The sequence below is a fragment of the Lepus europaeus genome, chromosome 1 (assembly GCF_033115175.1).
Source record: "Lepus europaeus isolate LE1 chromosome 1, mLepTim1.pri, whole genome shotgun sequence".
Taxonomy (NCBI): domain Eukaryota; kingdom Metazoa; phylum Chordata; class Mammalia; order Lagomorpha; family Leporidae; genus Lepus; species Lepus europaeus.
In genome coordinates this window covers 43,251,464-43,278,159 of record NC_084827.1, presented here as the reverse complement: position 1 = coordinate 43,278,159, position 26,696 = coordinate 43,251,464, and the positions used below count along the sequence as shown (strand labels likewise).

The 26,696-nt window shown below is 42.3% G+C and overlaps 2 protein-coding genes across 2 annotated transcripts in view; one reads left to right on the top strand and one right to left on the bottom strand.

Annotated features, from left to right (window-relative positions):
* The window catches only part of FAM185A (family with sequence similarity 185 member A), a 69,859-nt gene that overhangs the window by 42,757 nt on the left and 406 nt on the right, over positions 1–26,696 (bottom strand). Inside the window, exons 2-5 of the mRNA XM_062195510.1 lie at positions 26,065–26,180; positions 23,116–23,225; positions 18,110–18,202; positions 2,446–2,584 (exon numbers count right to left, since the gene is read on the bottom strand). Coding sequence (XP_062051494.1) covers positions 2,446–2,584; positions 18,110–18,202; positions 23,116–23,225; positions 26,065–26,180 — 458 coding nt within the window. The remainder of the gene's footprint in view (positions 1–2,445; positions 2,585–18,109; positions 18,203–23,115; positions 23,226–26,064; positions 26,181–26,696) is intronic.
* CCDC146 (coiled-coil domain containing 146) overlaps positions 26,395–26,696 on the top strand; it is a 182,900-nt gene continuing 182,598 nt past the window's right edge. The window contains exon 1 of the mRNA XM_062198851.1: positions 26,395–26,473. The gene's annotated coding sequence lies outside the window, so the exon portion shown is untranslated. The remainder of the gene's footprint in view (positions 26,474–26,696) is intronic.

Genomic DNA, 26,696 nt, shown 5'->3' with positions numbered 1-26,696 from the left:
AGCCCGAGATCATCCCGCTTCCTGGGACAGCATCCATCTACAACTAGGGATATAAAAGTCCAGCTTTCCTCACCCCAACATGAGATGACTGAGAGGCCATCCTAGTTTCAGAGCACAGCCTTAGAGCTGTTGAAACTATATCACAGACTGACTTGTCCCATGAAAGTTGGGCTACCTTCCTTCAGCTGGCCTTGGTCCCAAGAGGCTTCTCTCATACATATGCTATACTCAGACTTCCATCTCAGAGTTACAGAGAGGCAGAGCAGAAAGAGAGAGATTGATCTTCCATCCACTGGTTCATACCCTGGATGGCCGCAACAGCCAGGGTTGAGCCAGGTGGAAGCCAGGAGACAGGAGCTTCATTCCATTCTCCCACTTGGGTGCAGGGACCCAAGCACTTGGCCTATTTTCCACTGCTTTCTCAGGCACATTAGAAGGGAGCTGGATTGGAAGTGGTGCAGCCAGGTCTTGAACCAGCACCCATATGAGTTACCAGCACTGTAGGTGGCGGCTTAACATGTTATCCGAGAGTGCTGGCCCTAAGAGTCCAGGTTTAAATCACCTACAGGGATGTATCTGACTTCATATGAAAGATCAGCAAATATTACAAGTTTTTACAAAAGCTAAGAAGTGAACTCTCTTATCTCTAACAATCTGCTTCTATTTCAGCTACTTAATCACAAGACATAGAATATTTTCAGGGTGGCATCAAAAAAGTATACCTGCTTTACTGTCGCAGACACAATTAACAATGAACTGTACCAAATTCAATTATTGTCAAACTTACAAGAAATTAAATATCAATGAGTATACAACAAACATGATATAAAGCACCACAGAAAAAAGAACTGTTTTTCCTATGGATGTTGAACAACATCTGACAATTGACAAGCAATTGTTTTTCTATTAAATGCTACTCTGTTCTTTTATTTATGATTAACATAGTTAGGAATGCAATGCTTATGAAAGCTGTTTTTAAAATATCAAGAGTTACAAATTACCAGAACTACTTAATGTACAACTAAATAAAAAATATAAATGAGTAAGTAACAAAACCATGTGCTTTATCTGGGTACAGATCCATTTATGTACTCAAGCTATTTTGAGCTCAAATAATACCTTAATCTTGCAAGAACAGTTGAGGCTTAATGATTATATTGAGGCTCAAGAATTATTTCAAATATATAAGCACTCAATTTTTAAGACATTTTTTAAAAAGTAGAAGACCACTTACCAATTTGCTACCAAAAGAAACCACACTTTCTGAGACCACCTAATAATTTATGCTCACTGCTAAAAATCTGGGGGGGTTGCCAAAGTATACAGGTACCAATATTCAGCTTCACTATAGAAGTGAAATGAGTGGACTAGGCACAGGAAAAGTTCACATCACACTTCCCAGAAAATGGCCCAAAAGGCACGTAGCAGATGTGTGTGTCCTGTACTTCCTGCCAGGATAAGCGATTCTTAATTCTGTGTGTACATGTTTCAGAAGACATTCCTGGACTTGCATCACCACCTCGCGGAAAGTGAAGAAGCAGGCTGGGTGATGTGACGCTGAACACCAGCGCGCCCCTTGCTGTGTCTCCCCGCCAGCATGCTGTCCTCATTCCTCTCAAGAACACAAACGTTAACTGAGTAACTTTGCTAAAAAGGCATGTTTTGGCACTCACTGAGGATACTTAGTCAAAGAAACTTGAAAATGACAGGGTGCTAAGAGGACCTGTGCCATGGCAAATGCACCTAAGTATTTTCACTCTGATTAGGATCACTGAGTTGCCATAATTAGATTCCACCCAAATGTTTCATTAATTTAATTCTTAGCTTTCCTACCACAACATAAAGACAACCATTCAGAACCGATCTTTATTTATTTATTTATTTATTTATTTTTATTCTCAGCCCAAGACGGCGAGTTGGGGACAGGGCTGAGCTCAGGTGCCGGCCAAATGCAGGGCAGAATGCAGGCCGGGGCTTGAGAGAGGCCCGTGGTCAGGCCAGCAGGCCTGGCCGCGCTGGGCTTGGTCTGCCTCTCGCCCGCCCCAGGGCACGCAAGAGCCAGCCCGGGGCTCCAAACGGGCCCCAAGTCCTACCTAGAGGCTGAGGCCGGCCTCTGGAGGCCTCAGGCACACAGAAGAACCCATCTTTATATAACACTGCTTTTATGGCGTATATTTCCTTGTTGTTCATTTCTTGTTAGAAGGAAATGCCTTACAAATCAGAACTATTAGCCTTATGTGTAACAGCATAATCTTCAATCACTTGCCAAAATAAAATTAAATTAGTTTATGAGTCACTTTATTATGTTTTTTCAAAGATGGCTAGCCTACAATTAATTATTTAGAAGGCCAGTTTCCTGATCCTTCTCCAGCTACAGAGAAAGAGCCAGCTGGTAGTTTATGCGACATGGAAAGTCTCAGAGGTATGAGGCCTTTGTCAGCTTACCATGAATGCTTCCTAAGGTAATATCGCCAGCAGCAGAAGACAGAAACGAGGATTCTGTGTAGAGATACTTGGCTTTCAGTAACCCATCTTCAGCAGAAATATTCACAGAACTTCCCTGCAGTTTATCTACGGTCACAGTCTAGGAAGAGAAAGACTCTACTCAGTTCATAATAAAACAAAAACTGCTTAAAAGCCAAACAGTACGACAACCTACCATACCAACATCCTGTGGATTCCCCAGGGTGACAAGATTATGTAGAATGTGGAACAGTACCACCACACCTATTTACTTAGGTCTTCTTTAAGATCTCTTAATCATGTTCTGTAATTTCTATATAAAATTCTTCATCATCTTGCCTTAGATTTATTCCTACTAGGTATTTTAAGTGCTATCAACAAAGGATTTAAAATTATTTCATTTGACCTTAATTGACTTTTATGTCTAAACTTAAATGCACAAACTCATTTTTACATTTTCTTTCTGTTTTTCTCTGGAAAGGCATTGAGATAAAGAGTGTGAGAGAGTAGAGTGTGTGTGTATTTCCATTTGTGGGTTCACTCCCCCATGGCCTGCAATGGCCAGGACTGGGCTGGGCTGAAGCCGGGAGGGAAGAACTCAATCCAGGGAACCAATCACTTGAGCCATCACCCCTACCTCCCAGGGTTTGCACTGAGAGGAAGCTGGAGTTAGAGGCCAGAACCAGGTATAGAATCCAGATATTCTAGTACAGGTCATGGACATCTTAAATGGAATCTTAACTGCGGGTCTAAATGCCTGCACCATTTATATGTTTTTTAAAAAAATTCTAAGCACGTACTTACATTGTCTTCAAGGGTAGCTCATTCTCTCCCTTCCAACCTTTGTTTCAGTGCTGTTTTTCCTGAGTGTTTTTTTTCCCCTTTCTTCCTTTTTCCTACCTTACCATCTGGCTCAGGCCTCCAATTCAATGATGGATTGCAGTTAATACAAACTATGGGATAGAAAGCACTCCTGTCTTATTCCTGTTGTCAGAGGGAATGCTTACATTTCATCATTATATATACATATATATATAATTGTGTAATTATATATAATAAATATATATTATATATAATAAATATGTAATCATATATAATAAATATATATTATATATAATATATAAATAAATATGTAATTATATACTTATATATAATTATATATATATATATATACATATATATTTGAGAGGCAGAGAAATGAGGCAGGGGGCAGACAGAGAAATAGACAAACAGAGCTCCCATCTGCTGACTCCCCAGATGTCCCCAGTTGCTACGGCTGAAGCCAGGAGTCAGGAACTCAATCTAGGTCTCCCATGTGGGTGGCAGGGACCCATGCAATCCAGCCATCACCTGCTACTTCCCAAGGCTTGCATTAGTAGGGAGCTAGAATTGTGAATGCAGCCAAGACTTGAATCCAGGCACTCCAATATGGAATGTAGGTGTCCCAGCATGTTCACTACAAATACTATTCAGAAATCTTTTACGGATAAAGGAAGTTCCCTTCCACTGCACATTTCTTTTATTAAATTTCTATTATTAAAAAACTAATGGTTCTGAATTTGAGCACATAATTTATTAGATTATGTTGAGCTACCATGATTTTCCTCCTTCAGCATGTTAACACTGTATTATTTCTAGAACTTTTCCACTAAACAAGTAGTAACAGGCAGGTGTTTGGCCTAGTGGTTAAGACACTGGGTTTGATGCCCAGCTCTGGCTCCTGACTCCAGCTTCCTGCAGTACAGATCCTGGGAAGCAGTGATATAATTGGATCCCCGCCACTGGTGTGGGAGACCTGGACTGAGTTCCAGACTTCTGGCTTAGATCATTGGCCTAGTCAACCCTTGGCAATTGTGGGCACTTGGGGAGTGAACTTAGAGGATGTGAGTGCTCCCTCTGTGTCTCAAATAAATAAATAAGGTAGTAGCTTTCCACTGAACAAAAAGAAGGGAATTTTTTTTATTTATCACTAAACTTAATAGTGTGTGTCTCAAATATTGCTCAAAGTGCAAAATGTTATCTAGTTAAGGGTCTAAATCATCTTTAGAGTATTTTAAGCAACTGTTTTATAAACATAAAGTGAATGTTGATATCAAATGGTTGATGTAAAACTGAATCAACAGGGGGGGGCGGAGCCAAGATGGCAGATAGTGAGGACGTGCGCCGTGGTTGGGGAAAATAAAGTTTCATAAAAGTGGAATTACTGTAGCCTCAGGAAAAGACTCAAGAAAAAAACTGCAGAGGAAATGCTTCCGGATCTAGTGGATGTGACACAGAGGACCTACAAGGAGCCCACCGCGTGGAAACCCAACCGTGGGAGACGAGCCGCAGAATCTCGCCAGCGCAGGAACGAACGGAAGGTAAGACAAAGACATCAGAAACCCGAGACATTGAGGGGGAAAGGCAGAAACCTCTCTCTTCACTCACGGAGCAAAAAAGAGCAGGTGCCATTTTAAATATGTAAAGCGCCACCAACTAGTACACAAACTCAGTAACTATGGAACTTTGGTGAAACTTGAGAACACATTAAGGGCTGCATAAACTCTTTGTGTGGTCCCAGGGGTAGATCAAACGAATACTCACAGAGGCCAGATTTCAACTACCCTCAATTCCAATCACCTGTGCAAAATTACTTCCCAACTGAGTCAAAAAAAAAAAAAAAAAAAAAAAAAGAGAGAGAGAGAGAGAGCAATCCAGCGATCCAGCAAGGAGCAAGGGACAGAACAATCTGGGTGAGTCGCTTTTTGCACAGCCTTAAACATGAAGAATCAAGCAGAGCTTTCTGGCCACACCCATCACAGCCTCTAAGGATCCATCAAAGCAGACAGCCCACTTAGAGGCATAGTATAACGAAAAAAAAACACCACAGCCAAAATAAAATAAATAAATAAAAAATAAATTATCTCCAACATGCCAAACAACAAATGTAGAAACCGAGGTAACAAGAGCAAGGAAGACACTATGATGCCCCCAAATGAACAAGACACCCCAATCCAAGATTATGAAGATGAAGAGATAGAGGAAATGCAAGAAGCAGATTTCAAAAAAGTGATAAGAACATTAAGAAGTTCTCAAAAACAAATTCTTGAACTACAGAAATCCTTAATGGACAAGATAGAAAATCTCTCTCATGAAAATGAAATATTAAGGAGGAATCAAAATGAAATGAAACAACTAGTAGAACATGAAACTGTGATAGTGACAAAAAACCACAATGAAATGAAGAACTCAGTAGATCAAATGACAAACACATTAGAGAGCCTTAAAAACAGAATAGGTGAAGCAGAAGAGAGAATATCAGAATTAGAAGACAGAGAACAGGAAAGGAAACAGTCAAATCAAAGAAAAGAAGAAGAAATCAGAAATCTAAAAAATACTGTCAGGAATCTACAGGATACGATTAAAAAACCCAACATTCGGGTTCTAGGAGTTCCTGAAGGCATGGAGAGGGAGAAAGGATTAGAAGGCCTTTTTAGTGAGATACTAGCAGAAAATTTCCCAGGTTTGGAGAAGGACAGAGACATCCTAGTACAGGAAGCTCATAGAACCCCTAATAAACATGATCAAAAGAGATCCTCACCACAACACGTCGTAATCAAACTCACCACAGTGAAACACAAAGAAAAGATCCTAAAATGTGCAAGAGGAAATGCTCAGAGGATCTCCAATTAGACTCACAGCTGACTTCTCTTCAGAAACCCTACAAGCTAGGAGAGAATGGCGAGATATAGCCCAGGTACTAAGAGAGAAAAACTGCCAGCCCAGAATATTATATCCTGCAAAGCTCTCATTTGTGAATGAGGTGAAATAAAGACCTTTCACAGCAAACAGAAATTGAAAGAATTTGTCGCCACACGTCCAGCCCTGCAAAAGATGCTTAAAGATGTGTTACATACAGAAACACAGAAACACGGTAACCAATATGAAAGAAGGTAAAGGAAGGAAACCTCACAGCAAAAGATCACAGGAGTCTCAAACCATATATTAGAAAAAATCTTTGGCAAATGACAGGGCAAAGTTACTCCTTCTCAATAGTCACATTGAATGTTAATGGCCTGAACTGTCCAGTTAAAAGACTCCGATTGGCTGATTGGGTTAAGGAACAAAACCCATCTTTTTGCTGCTTACAAGAAACTCATCTTTCCAACAATGATGCATACAGACTGAAAGTGAAAGGCTGGAAAAATATATACCATGCCAACAGAAATGAAAAAAGAGCGGGTGTAGCCATCTTAATATCGGACAACATAAACTTTACCACAAAAACTTTTAGGAGCAACAAAGAGGGGCACTATTTAATGATTAAGGGATCCATTCAACAGGAAGATAAAACGATTATCAATGTATATGCACCTAATTACAGGGAACCAGCTTATTTAAAAGACTTGTTAAGGGACTTAAAGGGAGACTTAGACCCCAATACAATAGTACTGGGGGATTTCAATACTCCACTCTCAGAGATAGACAGATCAACAGGACAGAAGATCAACAAGGAGACAGTAGATTTAAATGACTCTATAGCCCAAATGGATCTAACAGATATCTACAGAACATTTCATCCTACATCTAAGGACTTTACATTCTTCTCAGCAGTACATGGAACCCTCTCTAGGATTGACCACATACTAGGCCATAAAGCAAGTCTCAGCAAATTCAAAAGAATTAGAATCATACCATGCAGCTTCTCAGACCACAAAGGAATGAAATTGGAAATTAGCAACTCGGGAATCCCTAGAGCACGTGCAAACACATGGAGATTGAACAACATGCTCCTGAATGAACAATGGGTCATAGAAGAAATCAAAAGAGAAATCAAAAATTTTCTGGAAGTAAATGAGGATAAAAGCACAACATACCAAAACCTATGGGATACAATAAAAGCAGTGTTAAGAGGAAAGTTTATATCAATAGGTGCCTACATCAAGAAATTGGAAAGGCACCAAATAGATGAGCTTTCAAGTCATCTCAAGGATCTAGAAAATCTGCAGCAAACCAAACCCAAACCCAGTAGGAGAAGAGAAATAATTAAAATCAAAGAAGAAATCAACAGGATGGAATCCAAAAAAAAATTACAAAAAATAGCCAAGCGAAGAGCTGGTTTTTTGAAAAAAATAAACAAAATTGACACCCCATTGGCCCAACTAACTAAAAAAAGAAGAGAAAAGACCCAAATCAACAGGATCAGAGATGAAAATGGAAACATAACAACAGACACCACAGAAATAAAAAGAATCATCAGAAATTACTACAAGCCCAGGGCCAGATGGATTCACTGCTGAGTTTTACCAGACATTTAGAGAAGAACTAACTCCAATTCTTCTCAAACTATTCAGAACAATCGAAAAAGAGGGAATCCTCCCAAATTCTTTCTATGAAGCCAGCATCACCTTAATTCCTAAGCCGGAAAAAGATGCAGCATTGAAAGAGAATTATAGACCAATATCCCTGATGAACATACATGAAAAAATCCTCAATAAAATTCTGGCCAATAGAATACAACAACACATCAGAAAGATCATCCACCCAGACCAAGTGGGATTTATCCCTGGTATGCAGGGATGGTTCAACGTTCGCAAAACAATCAACGTAATACACTACATTAACAGACTGCAGAAGAAAAACCATATGATTCTCTCAATAGACGCAGAGAAAGCATTTGATAAAATACAACACCCTTTCATGATGAAAACTCTAAGCAAACTGGGTATGGAAGGAACATTCCTCAATACAATCAAAGCAATATATGAAAAACCCACGGCCAACATCCTATTGAATGGGGAAAAGTTGGAAACATTTCCACTGAGATCTGGTACCAGACAGGGATGCCCACTCTCACCACTGCTATTCAATACAGTTCTGGAAGTTTTAGCCAGAGCTATTAGGCAAGAAAAAGAAATTAAAGCGATACAAATTGGGAAGGAAGATGTCAAACTATCCCTCTTTGCAGACAATATGATTCTTTATTTAGGGGACCCAAAGAACTCTACTAAGAGACTACTGGAACTCATCGAAGAGTTTGGCAAAGTAGCAGGATATAACATCAATGCACAAAAATCAACAGCCTTTGTATACACAGGCAATGCAATGGCTAAGAAAGAGCTTCTAGATCAATCCCATTCACAATAGCTACAAGAACAATCAAATACCTTGGAATAAACTTAACCAAAGATGTTAAAGATCTCTACGATGAAAACTACAAAACCTTAAAGAAAGAAATAGAAGAGGATACCAAAAAATGGAGAAATTTTCTATGCTCATGGATTGGAAGAATCAATATCATCAAAATGTCTATTCTCCCAAAAGCAATTTATACATTCAATGCAATACCAATCAAAATACCAAAGGCCTTCTTCTCAGATCTGGAAAAAAATGATGCTGAAATTCATATGGAGACACAGAAGACCTTGAATAGCCAAAGCAATCTTGTAAAACAAAAACAAAGCCGGAGGCATCACAATACCAGATTTCAGGACATACTACAGGGCAGTTGTAATCAAAACAGCATGGTACTGGTACAGAAACAGATGGATAGACCAATGGAACAGAATAGAAACACCAGAAATCAATCCAAACATCTACAGCCAACTTATATTTGATCAAAGATCCAAAACTAATCCCTGGAATAAGGACAGCCTATTCAATAAATGGTGCTGGGAAAATTGGATTTCCACGTGCAGAAGCTTGAAGCAAGACCCATACCTTTCACCTTATACAAAAATCACTCAACATGGATTAAAGACTTAAATTTACGAACCAAAACCATCAAATTATTAGAGAACATTGGAGAAACCCTGCAAGATATAGGCACAGGCAAAGACTTCTTGGAAAAGACCCCAGGAGCACAGGCAGTCAAAAACAAAATTAACATTTGGGATTGCATGAAATAGAGAAGTTTCTGTACTTCAAAAGAAAGAGTCAGGAAAGTGAAGAGGCAACCGACAGAATGGGAAAAAATATTTGCAAACTATACTACAGATAAAGGGTTGATAACCAGAATCTACAAAGAAATCAAGAAAATCCGCAACAACAAAACAAACAACCCACTTAAGAGATGGGCCAAGGACCTCAATAGACATTTTTCAAAAGAGGAAATCCAAATGGCCAACAGACACATGAAAAAATGTTCAAGATCACTAGCAATCAGAGAAATGCAAATCAAACCACAATGAGGTTTCACCTCACCCCGGTGAGAATGGCTCACATTCAGAAATCTACCAACAACAGATGCTGGAGAGGATGTGGGGAAAAAGGGACACTAACCCACTGTTGGTGGGAATGCAAACTGGTTAAGCCACTATGGAAGTCAGTCTGGAGATTCCTCAGAAACCTGAACATAACCCTACCATACAACCCAGCCATCCCACTCCTTGGAATTTACCCAAAGGAAATTAATTTGGCTAATAAAAAAGCCATCTGCACATTAATGTTTATTGCAGCTCAATTCACAATAGCTAAGACCTGGAACCAACCCAAATGCCCATCAACAGTAGACTGGATAAAGAAATTATGGGACATGTACTCCATAGAATACTATACAGCAGTAAGAAACAATGAAACCCGGTCATTTGCAACAAGATGGAGCAATCTGGAAAACATCATGCTGAGTGAATTAAGCCAGTCCCAAAGAGACAAATATCATTTGTTTTCCCTGATCGGCGACAACTGAGCACCAAAGGGGAAACCTGTTGAAGTGAAATGGACACTATAAGAAACAATGACCTGATCAGCTCTTGTCCTGACTCTAGATGTACAATGTAATACTTTATCCTTTTTAGTATTTGTTGTTGTTGTTGTTCTAGTACTAGTGGTTGAACTCTGTAAATAACACACAATTATTCTTAGGTGTTTAAATTTTAACTGAAAAGTGATCCCTGTTAAATTTAAGAGTGGAAAAAGAGAGGGAGGAGATGTACAATTTGGGACATGCTCAATCAGACTTGCCCCAAATGATGGAGTTAGAAATGTGCCAGGGGATTCCAATACAATCCCATCAAGGTGGCATGTACCAATGCCATCTCACTAGTCCAAGTGATCAATCTCAGTTCACATTCGATGGCTCTGATAGGTCTAAGAGTCAAAGGGATCACACAAACAAGACAAGTGTCTACTGATACTAACTGATAGAATCAAAAAGGGAGAGAAAGATCCAACATGGGAAGTGGGATACACAGCAGACTCATAGAATGGCAGACGTCCTAAACAACACTCTGGCCTCAGAATCAGCCCTTAAGGCATTCAGATCTGGCTGAAGAGCCCATGAGAGTATTGTAGGCATGGAAAGCCAAGATACCATGGAAAAGGAAAAAAAAGAAGACCTAAATGAAAGATCTCTGTTAGTGAGATCCCAGTGGAAAGAACGGGGCCATCAAAGAAGGAGGTACCTTTCTCTGAAGGGAGGAGAGAACTTCCACTTTGACTGTGACCCTGTAGGAATAAGATCAAAGTCAGCGAACTCTAAAGGCTTCCATAGCCCTGGCAACTCATGACTAGAGCCTAGGGAGATTACTGACGCCATGAACAGGAGTGTCAAATTGTTAAGTCAGCAACAGAAGTCACTGTGTACTTACATCCCATGTGAGATCTGTCCTTAATGTGTTGTCTAATGTGCAGTGATGCTATAACTAGTACTGAAACAGTATTTTTACACTTTGTGTTTCTGCGTGGGTACAAACTGATGAGATCTTTACTAATTATATACTGAATTGATCTTCTGTATATAAAGATAATTGGAAATGAAAAAAAAAAAACCTGGTGTTAAATTGGAAATGGCATAGAAAATTAATTATTTTTTAAAAAAAAAATTAGTATGTAGGATCTCTGTCTTTAATGTGCTGTACTCTGTTATTTAATGCTATAACTAGTACTCCAACAGTATTTTTTTTCACTTTGTGTTGCTATATGGGGGCAAACTGTTGAAATCGTTACCTAATATATACTAAACTGATCTTCTGTATATAAAGAGAATTGAAAATGAATCATGATGTGATTGGAAGGGGAGAGGGAGCGGGAAAGGGGAGGGTTGTGGGTGGGAGGGAAGTTTTGGGAGGGGGAAGCCATTGTAACCCATAAGCTGTACTTTGGAAATTTATATTCATTAAATAAAAGTTTAATAAAAAAAAAAACTGAATCAACAGGAAACCTTACCACAGTTTTACTCAGGACAAAGTTAGGTAGTAAATTGGGATGTTTAAAGAAACAGCATTGTTTTTTTTTTTTTTTTCTTGTATGTATGTATCTATGATCAAGTTTCATTTATACACTAGGCACAGTAAGAGCTTAACAATAATAACAAAAAGTGGAATGGTTATGGACATATACTGTAATAAAAGGTGTATGAATGTAAATAAATAAATAAAAACATTGGGTTGAGCCAGCATCCCATATTAGAGTAGTGGTTTGATCCAGCTTCCTGCCAATAAGCTTGGGAAAGCAGCAGATGATGGCCCAAGTACTTGGGTCCCTGCCAACCATGTGAGACCCAATGGAGTTCCAAACTGCTGGCTTCAGTCTGGCCCAGCCCTGGCCTTTGAGGCCATTTGGGGAGTGAACCAGCTGATGGATCTCTCTCTCTCTCTAACTCTGCCTTTCAAATAAAATAAATCTATAAAAAATAAATTATGGGTCCAGTGCTACCACATGGTGGGTAAAGCCGCCACCTGCTGTGCTGGCATCCCATATGAGCACTGGTTCAAGTCCCAGCTGTTCCACTTCCGATCCAACTCTCTGCTAATGGCCTGGGAAAGCAGAAAATGGCCTAAGTCGTTGGGCCCCTGCACCCATGTGGGAGACCCAGAAGAAGCTCCTGGCTTCTGGCTTCGAATTGGCCCAGCTTCAGGTGTTACAGCCATTTGGGGAGTGAACCTATGAATCCATAATTAGCTTAAAAGAAACTGTAGTAGATAAAAAAAATGAGTGAATGGGGGCCGGTGCTGTGGCATAACGAGTAAAGCTGCCGCCTGCAGTGCCAGCATCCCATATAGGCAATGCTTAAGGTCCCGGCTGCTCCACTTCCAATCCAGCTCTCTGCTATAGACTGGAAAAACAGTGGAATATGGCCCAAGTCCTTGGGCCCCTGCACCTGCATAGGAGACCCAGAAGAAGCTCCTGGCTCCTGGCTTCAGATCAGCACAGCTCCGGATGTGCGACCAATTGAGGAGTGAACCAGCAAATGGAGGACCTCTCTTTCTCTCTGCCTCTCTTCTCTCTGTGTAACTCTGACTTTCAAATAAATAAATCAATCTTTAAAAAAAAAAAAGAATACTAAAACTTAAAACAGTCACATAAATAAAAATGTTACAGTTTAGGGTGCACATTTGATCATCTTGTTGAGTAAGCAAAGCAGATACTGCCATGCTTGCTTTCTGAATAACAAAGCAGTCTCGGCTGGGCATTTGGAGCAGCAGTGAACATTGGCAGGCCCGAATCCTAGGTGGGAGTGGCGGGCTCTACTCCAGCTTCCTGCTATGGGCACTCTGGGAGGCAGCAGGTTATGACTCAAGTACTTGGATCCTATCCTCCTGGGAGGCCTGGATTAGGTTTCCAGCTCCTGGCTTTGGCCTGGCCCAGCCCCAGCTACTGTGGGCATTTGGGAAATGAACCAGTAGATGGGAAATATCTCACCAGCCATCTTTCTGCCTTTCAAATGCATAATTTTTTTAAAACTGAAACTGCATCTTGGGTATTTGGTTGGCAGATCTAGGAGTGGCCATGCTCCCCTCCTGTGATTCTTTACCTTTGTCAGCAGCAGCAGCCGCAGCAGAGGCAGTCATGTGCCAGCCATTCTGTAAGTATTTTATTAACTCATCGAATCCTCATGGAACTCTCTAAGTCCATTGCTTTTACTCTAATTTTCAGAAAACGGAGGCCCACAGAAGTTAGGTGACTTGTCTGAAGTTATATAGCCTAGGAAATGGCAAAGCCAGGATTCAAACAGCAGTAGCATGGCGTGATTCTGTGTTCTTCAGTGCACCAGGCTGCCTCTCAAATACCCAAAACACGTGTTTATGAAAGCTGCATATGCACAGGCAACATCTTTTATGGGCTTAAAAAATCACTCACTTAGAGGTGTGCTTTAAAAATTAACTATATATATTTGTGAAAATATATATCACAAACAGAAAAAAAATATAGACCGATTAATATATCACAAAACCCAATCAGGCAAGAAACAAAATAGTATAATAGGAAGTAGGAATAACTGAATATGCAGTAAACCATGAAAGTTAAAATAAATACATGCAAACATAATAACAAGTGCAAAACAGTGGCTAAAACATTCAGCCTATCAAATAATTAAGAGGTGCTTTAAACTCTTTGATACTTATATTTGAATACACATCCAAGATATCCTGGTTACTTAGATCATTTCAGATAATGTCAGCATGAAAGGACAGAGTTTGAAGGAGGTGCAGAGTTGCCCAGTTTCTCTCTTGCAGCTCTGAGACCACAGCAATCTGAGAGGTAGAACTCAATGCTATCTTAAATGGGCTGCATAAGAGGCTACACAGTGCCTTTAAACACGTCTCTGGTTTAATTTAAAGGACAAATTTAAATATTGGGTTTAAAGAGCCTACAACAAGTTCTTTTTTTTTTTTTTAAAGATTTGTTTACTTATTTGAAAGTCAGAGTTACAGAGAGAGAGGGAGCAATACAAAAATAAAGAAAGTTTCCATTTGCTGATTCACTCCCCAGATAGCTGCAATGGCCCGGGCTGGGCCAGGCTGAAGCCAGGAGCCAGGAGCTTTGTCTGGGTCTCCCATGGGTAGCTGTGGCCCAAACACAGAAGCCATCTACCGCTGATTTTCCCAGGCCATTAGCAGAGATCTGGATCAGAAGTGGTATGACTGGGACACGAACCAGCATCCACATGGGATACATCACAAGCAGCAAATTACCCGCTATGCCACAATGCCAGCCCTGCGCTTCCCACAGGTTTTAAGACAAAGGTGATGAAAAACAAAATGGCGACAGTAGAAACATTAGTGTTATAACACACCTTGTTTAATTATGCCAGCAGAAACCTATCTACAAGGCACGGGATACAGTGTGGGGCACAGCAGGTTAAGCTGGCACCTGTGATGCTGGCATCTCATGAGTGCCAGTTTCAGTTCTGGCTGCCCTACCTCTCATCCAGCTCCCTGCTATTGCACCTAGGAAGGCAGCGGAAGATGGCTGAAGTGCTCAGGCCCCTGCTACCCACGTGGAAGACCAGGATGGAGTTCCTGGCTCCTGGCACTGTTGTGCCCACGTTGGGGGTGAAGCAGAGGAAGGACGATCTCTCTCTTTCTCTAGCTCTCTTTCTGTGTAACTCTACCTTTCAAATAAATAAATAAATCTTTAAAAAAAATAAAAGATATGACAATGTTATCTCCTTAATTATCTGAGGATAAAGCTGACTATAGAATTTTACAAACTTAAAAGACATCTGCAAATTATGTAAGTATAAAATAAGATTTTGCTCAAAGACTTAAAACACTATTGTTCACATTTTTATTTTTTTTAAATATTTATTTATTTGAGAGGTAGAGTTACAGACACAGAGAGAGGAACAGAGAGAAAGGTCTTCCATCCACTGGTTCACTCTCCAAATAGCCACAAGGCTGGAGCTGAGCTGATCCAAAGCCAGGATCCAGGAGCTTCTTCTAGGTCTCTCATGTGGGTGCAGGGGCCCAAGCACTTGGGCCATTTTTCACTACTTTTTCAGGTCATCAGCAAAGAGCTGGATCAGAAGAGGAACAGCTGGGACACAAACCAGTGCCCACATGGAATACTGGCGTCGCAGGTGGAGGCCTAACATACCACACCACAGTGCTGGGCCCCGTTGATCACGTTTTGTTTTTTTAAGACAGGCAGAGTTAGAGAGAGAGACAGAGAGAAAGGTCTTCCTTTTTTCCATTGGTTCACCCCCCAAATGGCTGCTATGGCTGGCACGCTGCACCAATCTGAAGCCAGGAGCCAGGTGCTTCCTCCTGGTCTCCCATGCGTGTGCAGGGCCCAAGCACTTGGGCCATCCTCCACTGCCTTCCTGGGCCACAGCAGAGAGCAGGACTGGAAGAGGAGCAACCGGGACAGAATCCGGCAAATATCAGTTTTTAAAATGCACCGAGGCTCACTTGGCTAATCCTCCACCTGCAGTGCTGGACCCCGGGTTCTAGTCCCAGTTGGGGTGCCGGATTCTGTCCCGGTTGCTCCTCTTCCAGTCCAGCTCTCTGCTGTGGCCCGGGGAGTGCAGTGGAGGATGGCCCAAGTCCTTGGGCCCTGCACCTGCATGGGAGACCAGGAGAAGCACCTGGCTCCCGGCTTTGGATCAGTGCGGTGTGCTGACCACAGTGCACCGGCTGCAGCGGCCATTGGGGGTGGGGGGGGGTGAACCAACTGAAAAGGAAGACCTTTCTCTCTGTCTCTCTCTCTCACTGTCCACTCTGCCTGTCAAAACAAAACAAAACAAAACAAAATAAAACAAAAAAACCTGATATTTAGGGTGGGTATTTGGCCCAGTGGTCAAAACAGCCACATTACGTATTAGAGAGTGTAGGTTTGATATTTGGCTCCAACTCCAGATTCCAGCTCCCCACCAGTGCAGACCCAAGGAGGCAGGAGGAGGCGGTGACTCAAATAGTTCATTTTCTCCTGATTAAGTTCCCAGCTCCTGGCTTCACCTAAGCCCAGCCTCAGCCATTGCAGGCCCTAAGGAAGTAAACTAGCAGATGGGAGCTCTCTTCCTATCTCTGTTCCTGTCTCTCAAATAAACAAGTTGTTTTATGAAAAAATTATTTTTTAAATAAACGTGACAATTTACATACCAAGAAGTATACCTTTACCCTTAATACTATGCTAAATCACAGAGTGCAAAAAAGAAGCTGATTCAAAAATATAAACTACCTTCCTGTAACAATGCAAAATCCAGAAAGCTTTTGGAGAACAGTGAAGCTACCTAATGGCGCCATCTTGTGGAGAATAATAAAGAAAGCTGAGTTGTTTTTTTTCTTTGACAGGCAGAGTGGATAGTGAGAGAGAGAGACAAAGAGAAAGGTCTTCCTTTGCCATTGGTTCACCCCACAATGGCCACTGCGGCTGGCGCATCTCGCTGATCCGAAGCCAGGAGCTTCTCCTGGTCTCCCATGCAGGTGCAGGGCCCAAGGACTTGGGCCATCCTCCACTGCACTCCCGGGCCATAGCAGAGAGCTGGCCTGGAAGAGGGGCAACCGGGATAGATTCCAGCGCCCCAACCGGGACTAGAACCCGGTGTGCTGGTGCCGCAAGGCGGAGGGATTGGCCTGTTAAGCCACAGCGCCAGCCAGAAAGCTGAGTTTTTAAACTTATCCATATATCTGGCCCAGCTGAAGTAAACGGGCTTGGCAACTATTTGAATAAACCTAACACTTAAATACCTAACCCAGATACTGGTGGTATTACTTAATGAGCTACTTTAATCTATAATCATAAAAATAAAAACCTCCTCAGAATTAACTATTATTTAAGTTTTAATAGATTCTAAATAAGGAACTAAATGTCAAAGTTATTCAACCACAAACTAAAATTTAAATTATATAATATCTAATCATAAAAATATATTAAAAAGGCAACGTTACAAATTCGTTCAACAATTAATTAATTTTCTATGCCATTTCCATTTTAACACCAGGTTGTTGTTTTTTTTTTTTTCATTTCCAATTCTCTTTATATACAGAAGATCACTTCAGTATATAATTAGCAAAGACCTCATCAGTCTGCGCCCACACAGAAACACAAAGTATAAAAATACTGTTTCAGTACCAGTCATAGCATCACTTGGCTTTAGACGACACATTAGGGACAGATCCCACATGGGGTGTAAGTACACAGTGACTCCTGTTGCTGACTTAACAATTTGACACTCTTGTTCATGGCATCAGTAATCTCCCTAGGCTCTAGTCATGAGTTGCCAGGGCTATGGAAGCCTTTAGAGTTCGCTGACTTTGATCTTATTCCGATAGGGTCATAGTCAAAGTGGAGGTTCTCTCCTCCCTTCGGAGAAGGGTACCTCCTTCTTTGATGGCCCCGTTCTTTCCACTGGGATCTCACTCACAGAGATCATTCATTTAGGTCTTTTTTTTTTTTTTCCATGATATCTTGGCTTTCCATGCCTGCTATACTCTCATGGGCTCTTCAGCCAGATCTGAATGCCTTGAGGGCTGATTCTGAGGCCAGAGTGTTGTTTAGGACATCTGCCATCCTATGAGTCTGCTGTGAAAAAAAAATTATGTAGGATCTCTGTCTTTAATGTGCTGTACATTGCTATTTAATGCTATAATTAGTAATCCAATGGTAGTTTTTTCACTTGATGTTGCTATATGGGCAAAATGTTGAAATCTTTACCTAATATATACTAAACTGATCTTCTGTATACAAAGAGAATTGAAAATGAATCTTTACATGAATGGAAGGGGAAAGGGAGCGGGAAAGGGGAGGGTTGCGGGCGGGAGGGAAGTTATGGGAGGGGGGAAGCCATTGTAACCCATAAGCTATACTTTGGAAATTTATATTCATTAAATAAAAGTTTAATAAAAAAAAAAACAAATTCGTTCAACAAATTCTCTAGAACCTGCCCACTGCAGAAGCCAACTGAAAGCAAAATTGCAGTATCTAAAGAAAGTTTCAATCTTACACTTTTATCTGACGCATGAATATTTATATTCCCGTAGACGGTTCCCAGACACATCACGTTGCCTCCTTTTGTTTGGACATGTAAATTTTGACTCTGAAAGATAAAGACAGAAATACATATAGAGAAGAAGTGAGAGTAAGTTTGACTTCTGCTCAGGAAACACTTTCACCGCTTCATTTTGGACACTAACAAAGCAGTACAGGAAGAGTCTGGAGTAAAGCAGAAACTCCTGGGTTAGACTAATGACATCAACAGGAAAGGGATGACAGCTGCTGCTAAAGAGATTACTACGCCACCTGGACTCGGTGAGAAAGAAAACACGTGAAGTTTCCGGTAGCTTCAATAACGAAGGGATTGAAAATCAAATATCACTGGGACCAGCTAGTGACACATCAGGATGACAGCATTAACAATTGTTATATTCATTATTGTTAACATCATCATTAACAACAAGATCACTCACCGCTTCCTCTGCAAACACAGTTCCCTACTTGGCATGTGCTATCACTTAATCTTCACAACCAGAAACATTAGTGTGATATCTTTCCTGTTTCACAGGGGAAGAAAACCAAGACTCATAAAGCTCAAATAACTTTTCCGGGATGACACACTTAGAAAACTACCAAATCTAAACTAAGGCTAGGATTAAGCTCTGTGAGATTCCAAAGCCCGCGCTCACAAGGCTGGAGGGGTCTGAAGGAGGACAGATGACAGAGTAACAGCCCAGTGTCCAGGCGCGGCACAGCCCAGACACGGGAACTAAGGGAACATGTCTCCAGGCACAAATACGACACAAGTCACAGGCCCGTCAGCCTCATCCTACGACAAAAAGACACATGTGTGTACGGCTTGATTTTACATTTGGCAATTGTGAGCAGACACTGCTGCTGGCCCTGACGGGTAGATGGGCCCATAACAAACACATTTTCCAGCTTCCTGTAGCTCTTGGGTTCTTACTGATGGAATGTAAGTGGAACGCTAGTGTCATTGCCTGGCTGTTGCTTTTAGAAGAACCCACAGGCTTTCCCAATGCCTGCCCCCTTCCAGCACATGGGTGCAGACCACAACAAGGCTTAAGAGAGGCAGAGCCGAAGTCGGAAGGAGCCGGGAGTCATCGCTTGGAAAAGAGCTCCTCACACACCAGGACACAAGTGAAAACTAAACTCATTGTCCATGAGCTACTTTGAAGAGTAGTTTGGGGCTGGTGTTGTGGAGTAGAGGGTAGAGCTGCCGCCTTCGACACTGGCATCCCATATAGACACTGGTTCGTGTCCCAGCTGCTCCACTTCTGATCCAGCTCCCTGCTCATGTGCCTGGGAAGCAGCAGAGGATGGCCCAAGTACTTGGGCATCTGCACCCACGTGAGAGATCCAGATGAGGCTCCTGGCTCCTGGCTTTGTCCTGGCCCAACCCTGGCTAATATGGCCATTTGGGGAGTGAATCAGTGGATGGAAGCTCGCTCTCTCTCTCTCTCTCTCTCTGTAACTCTTTTAAATAAATAAATCTTAAAAAGAGTCATTTACTTTCTATTAACTACTGCATATGCCATCAGTTCTGCTGTATGATAAAGAAAGAAACACTACATAAACAGCAGGAGCTGCAGAGGATGAGAAGTAACAAAAGCAAATTCATCAACATCATGACTAGCAACTGCAAAGAAATGTCTAAAGATGGGAGATAAAAATTCAAAACAACCATGTAGCTCCTGGTTGTTTCACTCAGGTGGAAATATAGAAAACCTTAGATAAAGCAGTCAAGGAATCTGTTTCAAAAACTTAGTGAAAAAGCAAAATGAATCTTTTTTTTTTTTTTTTGATAGGCAGAGTGGACAGTGAGAGAGAGAGACAGAGAGAAAGGTCTTTCTTTTCTGTTGGTTCACCCCACAATGGCCGCTCTGGCCGGCGTGCTGCGGCCTGTGCACCGCGCTGATCTGAAGCCAAGAGCCAGGTGCCTCTCCTGGTCTCCCATGTGGGTGCAGGGCCCAAGCACTTGGGCCATAGCAGAGACCTGGCCTGGAAGAGGAGCAACCGGGACAGAATCCGGCACCCCGACTGGGACTAGAACCCGGTGTGCCGGCGCCACTTGGCGGAGGATTAGCCTAGTGAGCCGCAGCGCCGGCCATGAATCATTCTTAAGGTCTGTATTATTGCATGGTTAATTCCTTCATGTCTATAGAGATACGAGTCTGATGTCAAATTATAGTTAATACTCTTACACTCTTCGTCGGGCAAATAATGAACTTTAGGAAAGACTGCTTCCAAAGCAACTGCTGTTTTAAGTCAAGAGATCTTAATCAAGCTTATATAAGTTTCTTGTTTTTTTTTTTTTTTATTTTTTTATTACTTGTTTATTTGAAAGGGAGAATTACAGAATGAGAGGGAGTGACAGAGAACTTCCATCTGCTGGTTCACCCCCCAAATGGCCACAACAGCCAGGGCAGGCCCAGCCCAAAGCCAGGAGTCAGGACCTCCTTCCGGGTTTTCCATGTGAATGAAAAGGATCCAACCCGTTGGGCCATCTTTCACTGCTTTCTCAGGACATTAGCAGGGAGCTGGATTGGAAGTGTAACAACCAGGACATTAACCAGCACCCTTATGGGATGCCAGCATTGCAGGTCGTGGCTCAACCTGGTATAGCACAATGCCAGCACCAAGCTTATATGAATTTCTAAATTCATTGAAACTAAACTCTGTGAAACTTATACAATTGTAATATTTACAAGTACATTTTTTTCTAAATGGACAATCATCAGATTTTCCAAGCAGCTTAAGGTTCAAAAATATTGAGTTACAAGTTACAAATAAATAAATATTTACTTTAAAAAAGCAAACAAACAAAAGAATGACGGAGTTGCCTAGAACAGTGGTTTGCGACTGAAGGTGATTTGATCCCCCACAGCACATGTGGTGATGGCTGGAGACATCTTTCCTTGTCACAGCTAAGGCAGGTACAACTGGCATCTTGATGGTAGGGGTCAGGGATGGTGCTAAAACTATTCAATGCTGCATAGCACAACCCCCCCCCCCGCCCCCATGAAAGAATTATCTGGCCTAGAATGTCAGTAATGCTAGGGCTGAGAACCTGTTTTATGTGCATAATGGCAAAACAGAAGAAAACTGACACAGATCTTTCAGAATTGTCAGAGGAATCAAAAGCTGAATGCAGGCCGGCGCCGTGGCTCAATAGGCTAATCCTCCGCCTTGCGGCGCCAGCACACCGGGTTCTAGTCCCGGTTGGGGCGCTGGAATCTATCCCGGTTGCCCCTCTTCCAGGCCAGCTCTCTGCTGTGGCCCGGGAGTGCAGTGGAGGATGGCCCAAGTGCTTGGGCCCTGCACCCCATGGGAGACCAGGAGAAACACCTGGCTCCTGCCATCGGATCAGCGCGGTGTGCCAGCCGCATGGCGCCAGCCGCGGCGGCCATTGGAGGGTGAACCAACGGCAAAAAGGAAGACCTTTCTCTCTGTCTCTCTCTCTCACTGTCCACTCTGCCTGTCAAAAAAAAAAAAAAAAAAAAACAAACAAACAAACAAAAAGGCTGAATGCAGAGAGATGGTGGCACAGCAGATTCTAATTCTGTGAAATTGGAGATCTCAAGGATGGCAGGCTAGATGAATTTCCTGAAAACTTGAGTGTCATTGTGGAACAGTATATATTTTTTTTGTTTTTGTTTTTTGTTTGTTTGTTTTAATTTTTTTTTTTTTGACAGGCAGAGTGGACAGTGAAAGAGAGAGAGACAGAGAGAAAGGTCTTCCTTTGTTGTTGGTTCACCCTCCAATGGCCGCCGCGGCCGGTGCGCTGCAGCCGGCGCACCGCGCTGATCCAAAGGCAGGAGCCAGGTGCTTCTCCTGGTCTCCCATGGGGTGTAGGGCCCAAGCACTTGGGCCATCCTCCACTGCACTCCCGGGCCACAGCAGAGAGCTGGACAGGAAGAGGGGCAACCGGTACAGAATCTGGCACCCCGACCGGGACTAGAACCCAGTGTGCCGGCGCCGCAAGGCAGAGGATTAGCCTGTTGAGCCATGGTGCCGGCAGAACAGTATATTTTTAAGGACAAAAAAAGGAACTATGGTATTCTCAGTCAACTGGTCATCCAACATGAAGACTTCATTATATAATCTTTTATGACAACCTGAGCCAACCTGTTTTTGCTAAAAGGACATGTAACAGTATTCTCAACTCCTTAGAATGTTTTTTGCAACTAAATGTATTTTAAATGGTGGATATATGGACAGATACTGAAGGCAGATATGCAAAGTAAATGAAAGAAGATAAACGATACAGAAATTATAAAGGCATCAAGTTAACCATCCTAATTAGTGTTTGTAAATCTCCAAATGAAAGCGTTTTGCACTATAAAGAAAAGATTACCGAATTATCAACAAAATTACACACTATTGAAGTTCACAAAATTATTATCTTTTGGCTATGCAACTGCAAAATGTACTGGGAGTGATGATAAGCAAGAACCCATCAAAACTGTATCTCAAGTCATTTATACATGAGACAAACTTAATTTTAAGAAAACTTAATATAAAAACATGAAATGTATAACGAGATGATATCATGTGTTGTTTTGTACAAGTAGCTCCCTAAACCTTAAGTAATGAGCTAATTGGTACATTTAAAATGGGAGGAAGGTAACCTAGTATTTTAAGCACACTTACGGTGTTAAAATACTTTTCCTTACTCTTCAATAAACAGAAGAAAATCACTCATAAAAACTAAAATTTCTTTAGTGTGATCTTAAAATACTAAGAATGTGCTATTCATTTCACTGTATACTCTGAAATAAAATCTAAAAGAAATATGAGATGAAACCCTCATCGTCGCTACAACCTATATTTTCAAAACAACTAATTTCAAGGCAAAATTTTTTGCCAGGAATTTCTCAGAGTTGAATAAATGATTACATTCTGAAAAACAGAATAATTTCTTTCGTTTGATAACTACAGCATATAGTTCATTTTTAAAAAAATATTGAAACAAAATTAGAAAAATATGTATACCTTAACAGATTGTAAGGTGCTACTGCCCTGGTCGGTTTGGATTTCACAATGATCGCACTCAATATTTTGGACTTTTACACAGCCAGACCCAGATGACTTGATATTCAAATCTAGAAGAGAGAAAAGACAACACAAGTTAGGACTGTGTTTACTGAGCCCACAGCATTCAGCACCCCCTAGGAACTCAGCTCCTCAGTATGTCTCTAACGTTACTGAATCCTGGAGACAACACAGTTGTTAGCATGCTCTCTGTAGGCGAGGGGTCCCCACCATGATAGCAGCATCAAATGCAGTGGCCTCTCTGCCAGCTGTTGCAACTAGAGCAGCTACTTCTGTTAGCCTAGGCCATCTAAAGAGAGAAACTAACACAGATGGGAAGAGGGGGGACTGCAATCCTTCCAGGTATGCCTGTGGAAGATCATAGAAGCTTCTTCCCCACTAGGAAAACCACACACACGTACGAATTAAGAATTGGTCAACTTAACAAGTCATTACGGACAATAAGAGAGATCTAAAGATTTGTTTCCAAACTGACCCCAAATTAAAAGCATACAGGTGGGGCCAGCGCTGTGGCATAGTAGGTAAAGCAACCGCCTGTGGTTCCGGCATCCCATAGGGGCACCAGTTCGAGTCCCGGCTGCTCCACTTCCTATCCAGGTCTCTGCTGTAGCCTGGGAAAGCAGTAAAAGATGGCCCAGGTTCCTTGTGCCCCTGCACCTGTTTGGGAGACCTGGAAGAAGCTCCTGGCTCCTGGCATCGGATTGGCGCAGCTCCAGTCATTGCGGCCATCTGGGGAGTGAACCAGCAGATGGAAGACCTCTCTCGCCAGGATCATTACATATGTCATGACATAGGTTTTCAAATCCTACCTCTAATCTTTCATACCTAAAAAGTGAGAATAGGCCAGTGCCGCGGCTCACTAGGCCAATCCTCCGCCTGCAGCACCAGCACCCCGGGTTCTAGTCCCAGTTGCTCCTCTTCCAGTCCAGCTCTGTGCTGCGACCCGGGAGGGCAGTGGAGGATGGGCCAGGTCCTTGGGCCCTGCACCTGCATGGGAGACCAGGAATAAGCACCTGGCTCCTGGCTTTGGATCAGCGCAGCGCACCAGCTGCAACACACCAGCTGTAGCAGCCACTTGGGGGATGAACCAATGGAAAAAGGAAGACCTTTCTCTCTCTCTTTCTCTCCCTCTCTCTCTAACTCTGCCTGTACCAAAAAAAAAAAAAAAAGCCAGAATATTACAGTATACCTATATCACGAGGTATTTGAAGTAATTAAAGAAAATAGCAACAACTTCAAGAAACCTCAAATTATATAGTATTAAAACCACAAATTGTGGTACTGGCAGAAAATTTGAAAAAAAAAAAAAAAAAAAGAGTCACTGGTCTAAACTGTGATTGGCTGCCAATTTAATCAACTTCCAGTTTGTACTTGGCAGTTTCTATAATGCCTTATTAACAGCAGTATTTGGGCTGAGATTCAGCTATAACATATGAAAAGACAATTCTACCCCACATAATCATGGATGCAATTATAACTACAAAATGCATTACTTAGTTAAGTAGTGTTAAACAACAGAAGGTTTGCGCTAAGGGAGCACCGACAGATATGTTGAGATGGAAACAGATTCTAAAGATAGTGTATTCTCCCTAGGCAAGTAGAACGTTGAGGCTGGCACTACTGCCACTCTTTCCCATTCACTGAAACAGGCAATAGACAAATTGGAAGTATGAAGAAAATAGTTATGTTGATTAGAGGGCCAGTGGGATAGACACAGAGAAACAGTAAATTAGAAGTGGGATTCTGGCCCTAAAAAGAGGGGGCAATTAAGAATGAGGCTTGGAATTATTCCCATTTTGGAAATATTCCATTTTCATCTATGCTGCCATAACCTTTACTTAACTCCAATTCAATACTCAGTTCCCATGTACTATTGGTGACTCTTCCTCCCCAGCCCAGACTGCTAAACTTTGAGGGCAGGGAATGGCATTCCTCTAAGCAAGTTAAAAGAAGCAATCAGACATTATGGTTGAGTGGCCTCCAGCCAGTTCAATTTGCAGCCCTGCCACTTTCTATCTAAAAGAGAGTAGTAATGTTTGCTGACCAATCCCCACTGGGGTCTAAGTTCCATGAAGCCATGGATTATTTGGTTTTTTCTACTTGTTCATCCACAATAAATACTTCTTAATGAGACTTCCTACATCTCAGTTTCCTTATCTGGAATGGTGACAGTAACAGCATATGCGTTATAGTGCAACTGTAAGGACAGGAAATGATTATCTGAAAGATGCTGAATGCTGCTGGGAGGCTCATCGGTATCCACCAGGCTCAGGAAGAACAGCAGCTTGGGAGTGCTTCCGGGCTGTGTGTGCACAGCGGCTGGGAGCTGGAAACCAATACATCTGACAGGCCTTATCACCATTTCTGAAGTTTCCTGGGCAGACTTCCTGTGTGTCTGTCGTTGAACATTGCTACTCATGAAGAGCTTACTTAGGCTAAAAACTAGGGAGACGTTATCAGTAAGCAGGGTGCCTGTCTGCAATCAAGTACGTGGTCCAGGCAAGACAGCACACATCCACTAGACAGGGTTGTCGGGGACAAACCCCAAGCTGTGAGCAGGGGGAAATGGGTGCCCCATGACAGAACCCCAACCTTGAAAAACAACCCAGTTTGCTAGTGACCAAAGAGAAGAGGTGTCACAAATGTATTTGACTTCTACTCCAAATCATGTTTCCATTCAGTGTATACAATTCTCTAAGTGGGAGCCTAATTCTTAAACACTACTGGGAATTGAGTGGAACCGAAGGGGTGGTTTGCAAGGAACCTCTGCGGATTAGGTTAGGAAGTCAGGTAGGAGGGGGCCCATGAAAAGTGCATGCTGGCCCCTTGGAAGAAGTTCGCCCAGCGCGCCCGGGGCCCCAAAGCCGCTTCCACTTCAATTTCACTTGCCGAACTTGAGGGGCACGTTCACTTCCACCGACGCCCCGGGGTCGAGGGTGTCGGCCACGATGGCCAGCTCCTCCAGGGCCTCGTCGTACTTGACCCGCAGCCCGGCGACGAGAAAACTACAAATCCCAGTAGGCAACGCGCAGAGGGGAAAGGACAGGAAGACTCGGCTGGGAGAGGCGCGCCCGTTGCTTCTAGTCCATTGGCCACTGGAAAGGCGAATAATTTGCATGAAAATCCAAATAGCCAATGGAAAAAGCGGTAGAGGCAAGGTTGGGAAGGCTGTGTGGTTACCTTGGATACCGAGGACGCTACTTGTTTGTATAGGGTGGAGTTTTGGAGTGAGACTCAGGAGGTCAAAACCCGAAAGGAAAGCTTGGCGCCTAAATAAGGATCAAGACCGAGGGAAGGGGTAAGAAACCGCCCTTTAAAGATTAGAACAAAGTAGGAGTCCCCTAGCGGTGGAGAATTACTTGGCAAGAGGATAGAGAGCCAGGCTGGTGCTTTTCTGGAAGGAACTCCCTGGATATGTTTGACCTCCAAGGCTTTAGGAGCCCTTTGAGCTTGAATCTGCCGCTCTTGACGTGCGGACGATAATACATTCCGAAGGCTTTGTGAGCAGGTCTAGGGAGAGA